A 5,185-nucleotide genomic window follows, 5' to 3' on the forward strand; every position below is an offset into this window, starting at 1 on the left:
AGGAGTGAAGCACGCGACCAAGAGGGGTCCAAAACCCTCTCGATCCCGCATTGGATTCCCAGCAGCATACGCTCGCTCTCCTTTTGGAGAGGGCGGCTGCTTCGTCCAGATCACTGACCTCCCCATCCAAAATTACCAACTAGTCACACTTGTACCAGCTATTAGCTGCTACAACTACCGGCACTACGCATCACAAACAAATGATCAGACCAACCAAGTTGCATGCGGAAAACAATCACTCCATCCATCCAATCTAACGGGACGCCTGCCCGCCAGGTGAGCCAGCCTTTGCGGCCCCACCTAGCAGCTCCGTCCTGTCCCGGGCCAATAAAACGTGGCCCGGGCCTTAAGGTCGGATCGGATCAGAGAGTGGTGTCGAAGTTGAGGCGGGAGGTGTAGGTGCCCCTTGGCGCCCAGTTTCTGGGGATGACGTCCCGGGCCGTGAGCGTCTTAGGTGCGGACAACGTCGTCAGCCTCACGGAGAAGGGGCCCGCTGTGGGTCCACCGTAGAGGCACCACGTGGCGCCCCACACGTGCTTCATGTCCAGCCACTGCGCCGAGTTCGCCTGCAGGAAAAGCGCCACGTGAACAAAGTATTAACACATTATGAGCACTTGGTTTACTGAACATCGATAAGTCTGATACACACATGACAATTTCAGTAAGCACTAGCAGAGCGTGAAACGAGCTTTACAGCGAAACATGATGATAAAGCAACACCGGCCGCAGTGGACTCCATAATCTTTGGATGCCAAGAGTCCACGAGGCCGAGCGAACACACGGTCAAGAGCGTGGCCTGGATTGGATGGGTGTCAGGTTAAACCAACCATCCCCTGACGGCATTACCAAGTGCAAAAGCATGCAGGGTTGCACGCACGGTCTCTTTAACTGATCTTTAGTTAGTCCTGCCCCCAAAGATGAGAGTGAGTGAGACTGGGCCAAAGCGGCAGCATCATTGGGCAGTGGAAATTCCTAGGGAAAGCGATCGAGTCTTTGATAGAAGACCGACCGGCCATGCCAGGGTCATGTGGCTGGCTTTCGGTGCTGTCAACCCAGTGCTGCTGCTGCGCAATGTGCCACTTACTTACACATTGGACTGACATTCCGGAGACGAATCCTATGAACAAACAAGGACACTCCCCACACGAATCCTCTCAGAATCATATCTTTGGGCAAGGGTTTGACTAAGGTGCGTGGTAGACAGTGCAGTAAAGCATGCTTTCTTCTTGGTCGTGTTTCTTTTGCATGTGTGAAGCTTAAAATAAGGGCAGAAGATAAATTTCTACAAAGCTTGGTTTGAGTCGCTGCAGGAATATCAAGATACTACCGCTAGATTACTTGTGAAATTGTTATTCTAGAAGCTCAGGTTGTTGTTCTGCGGAGAGGACAATACGGAGGCCTAATGCATGCCTAGGTAGCACGGTGCCAAACGCTAGGCAGCGGAGGCATGAGGGCAAAAGCGAGGAACAGTGCGACGTGTCTCCAAACACATCAAAGAGGGGTGCCCGGACATAGATCTCACATGCACACATTTTCGCAAAGGGAAGAATCCGCCTGCGGTCCTATTGCGCATTTGCACCCCACGACGCATCTGTCCCATGTACCCACGGCCCTATGTTCCCACCAGACAAAAGATCGATCGATTTTTCCCCATTTCCGTTGTCAATATACTACTAGTAAAAAAAAAATGCAATAGGCTAGCCAAGGTCTGAACAAGAAGAAGATCGGTACAGTACCTGCTTCAGCTGCATGGATCCAATGTCGCCCTCCCCGTCCTCGAACTCGACGAGCAGCGAGAGCCAGAAGCTGGTCGAGCCCTCGTTCACATGGAAGGCAATGTTCTTCCCGCCGTACTTGCACGCAGTCCTGGTACACGTACATACATCTCACTGATCAGTTAGTTTCTCAACGAAAAAAAGCTCAAGATCTCATCGGTTGGTTTACTCCAGAAGACAGCTTTTCTACGGTCAGATGAATAGACTGGTGAACTGAGCTAGTAGAAGAATTGACCAGGAACCTTACAACGGATTATGTGCCTCAGGTTAGATATCTGCACACCTGAGCATCTGACTGAACTGAGTTATACATCACGCATCACGCAGAGGCAAGAGTAACTCGGCAGCAGATAGATCCAAAGACAGCTGTGAGCTCAGCTGCAAGCCCATTTACTAGGTTTTAACCCTGGACAATTTAATTCCCACTGTGCTTGACGATAGACGACGAGCAAAACCAGTGTCGTATGCTTTGACAACGGTCCACTGACACACCAAACTATTTTAACACTAACTTCACGAGGCAGGGAGTAGTAAAAGAATTTTGTCTCTAAGCCGCTTGTCCAGTGTGGCATGCGCCCCCAGTTGATTAGTTTTAACCAGTTAACTAACCACTAGTCCAACTGTCTGAGTAACCGCAACTGACAATGCAACAATGCACTAAAAGTGATCTGAGGAACTGCAAGTGCTGCTTTTACCTCCTGTAGACCACCTTGAGCTGGCCTCGGTCCCGAAGATGCGCCCCGGCGCCGGCGATGGCCATCCTGCTGTAGGCTGCGCCGCTGAGGTCGAAGTGCGTGTTGCCTCCGCCGCAGAGCCCGCCACCGGGGCACTCGTCGGTGACGATGACGGTGACGGCGCGGCGGGAGCAGATGCCGTGGTCGAGGCACTTGACCTTGTAGCAGGCGCCGCAGCCCTCGCCGTCCTTGAACAGCACCGGGCTCACCGACCCCACCCGCGCCTTCATCGGCACCACGTCCACCAGCGAACCGTACCCGCACGCGCCGCCTGCACAGAGACGTTACGTTAGAACCCAATCACATACCAAAACTGCTTTTTTACTCAGACTGACAGAACCGAGGTTTACTAGTACTAATTCACTGCAGTGTCCTGACTTGTGAGTGTAAAATGAGCTTCACGGATGCAGGATCAAAATTACCAGGAGTGTCGGTGGAGAGTGACAGGGGCACAGGCGGCATTTATCGCCAAGATTTTGGCCATATGGTACTATACCCAGCAAAGCAACTGGGGAGGAGTTATTGGGAGGCCTGGCACGGTCGTCTTCGCCGGTCGCCGCGCTGCGGCACGAATCGTAAAGCGAAGAAGCACACCGGTGCTTGACTCGTGTGTAGGGCAGGTGCAGTGGGGGCCCAGCGAAATTCCCTGCCGGATCTCACGGGATCCGCAGACGTCGCGCCAGAAATGTCGCAACGGGAAGAACTAACAGATCCTTCTTTTTTCTTTACCCGAAAATACTTTCTACGTTCCGGAGAAGGTAAAGGAACTTATCTGATTTCAATGTAAGAAAAAAGCTAGTCGCAAACAAAAATGTAAGAACAAAATGAAGATAGCTGCTGTCAAAAGAAAAGAAGACAGATGACAGGTTGAGCTTTGCCCGGGTACTGATCCTGCAACCCTCTGTACCTACGGGCTACGGTACTGAATAAACAGCGATCACCGTGTGTTTTTTTTTGTCTGTGAGGGTGATTTCTGCGCATTTCTGTTTGCTCACATGGTATATGCTTCCTACAGAACCTCTAGACTTTGGTTCTAGGCACGGAAGTGAAGAGTAACTAACTGCAATGCAGAGCAAGGCTTTACTCTACGACGACAATGAAGGCGAGGCGAGGTGAGAGCTTCTTACCGGTGCTGCCGTCGCCCTCGGCGTCGCCGTACCAGGTCGCGGTGGCCTGCCGCCACTCCACGTCGACCGCCGCCATGCCCTTCTTCCCCTTGGCGGCCGACTTCTCGCCGTCGAGCGAGGACGTGGCGGAGACGGCGGGGGCCGCGACCAGCAAGAAAACGCAGAGGAAGAAGGCGGCGGCGGCGGGACGCGAGGAAGCCATTGGCATTGGTTACTTTCCCCTTCTCCGGTCCTTCCTATGGGACTAGCTCTGCGGCCGCTTGGAGTGGAGTGGAGTGCTGGTAGCCTTCTTTTGGGGACTCCCTCTCTCTCTTTATGGCTTCGAGAAATCCCAAACCCCGATGCTTCGTTGCAGGGTTGGCCGCGCTGTACAAATGGCAACACGGGGGGACGGGCAGAGGAATGGGAATGGGCGCGGTAGCGTATGTATACCGGAGAGTGGGGTGGTGGGCTGAGATTTTTTATGATGATGGGAAACAACGAGGGAAACAAAGGAGCGTGGTATAAACTGTTGAGCGCCTCTCTCTGCTTGTGGGTGCCCAGCCCGGTGTGTGATGTGAGCAGTGTGCTGATGGGATCATGGGAGGTGGGAGCCTTCACTGCCTATCATGGGTGGCCATTACTTTTTTTGCATTGCAAGGAGCGAGGACGAACGAGGGCCTGTGTACTGTAATTGTGTTATTACTGCAGCTGATGGCCGTTTAATTACACCCGTATTTGCAACAAGTGATCAGCTTTCGTCGCGAGCAAATAATAGGCATGGCCACGCTTTTCACCCTCCCCTGCTATCGTCGCCCTCGTGGCCATGGCACCATGTGCAGGGTCCAGTTTTTGGCGGATGATGCCAAATCACGGAAGCACCGCTCCCGCGCCGTTGCGCAGACTGTTTTGACATGGCCGCCCCCGCCCCGCACTATGGTTGGTGAGCTCGCTTCACCGTTGCCGTTTTGCACCGGCAAGATTCAGACAGAGCACACGACCACCAGGGGCCAACTACTTCCTTCTGCCAAAATATGTTGCATATAAGGTTTGGTCAAAGTTAAATTTTATAAAGTTCAACCATATATATTTATATAAATATATATAATTTCAAATTAATGTTGTTAGAATTATTATTAAATATATTTTCATATTATATGCATTTGGTGTTGTAAATGTTTGTATTATTCTCTATATTGTTGGTCAGACTTTGGAAAGTTTGACTTGCACGAAAAATTATACGCATCATATTATGAGCAGGAGGAAGTACATCAAAAACACTAGTAAGGAGTATTTTATTGCGCAAGAATAGATCGCACACACAGTAAGTCAGTCGTGCGGCCTGTGTAAGCTAAGCGCGTCACTGATTCTCCGCAGCTTAATTTGGATCTATTTATGTTTTTTGATTGGTTGCTAACAATTCTATCTTTTAATGTTTGTGGGAGAAACAGAAACTCCTTAGTTTGATACACTGATTTAAGCTTGAAAAGGCTAAACATGTTTTTTCGCTAATGTGCACGGCGGGTTGGCATAACCTTCGTTTCTGGTAGGTGAGGTTACCAACCTCATT

The 5,185-nt window shown here is 51.1% G+C and overlaps 1 protein-coding gene across 1 annotated transcript; it reads right to left on the minus strand.

The window, feature by feature from the left end:
* Positions 1-362: 362 nt before the first annotated feature.
* LOC124671543 (expansin-B17-like) lies at positions 363-3,838 on the minus strand. The gene is made up of 4 exons (XM_047207908.1): positions 3,637-3,838; positions 2,471-2,780; positions 1,737-1,866; positions 363-566 (listed from the first exon to the last, which is right to left on the minus strand). The coding sequence occupies exons 1-4, from the start codon at positions 3,836-3,838 to the stop codon at positions 363-365; spliced, it is 846 nt and encodes a 281-aa protein (XP_047063864.1).
* Between the last annotated feature and the right edge of the window lie 1,347 nt (positions 3,839-5,185).

Source organism: Lolium rigidum, chromosome 7, assembly GCF_022539505.1.
Source record: "Lolium rigidum isolate FL_2022 chromosome 7, APGP_CSIRO_Lrig_0.1, whole genome shotgun sequence".
Taxonomy (NCBI): domain Eukaryota; kingdom Viridiplantae; phylum Streptophyta; class Magnoliopsida; order Poales; family Poaceae; genus Lolium; species Lolium rigidum.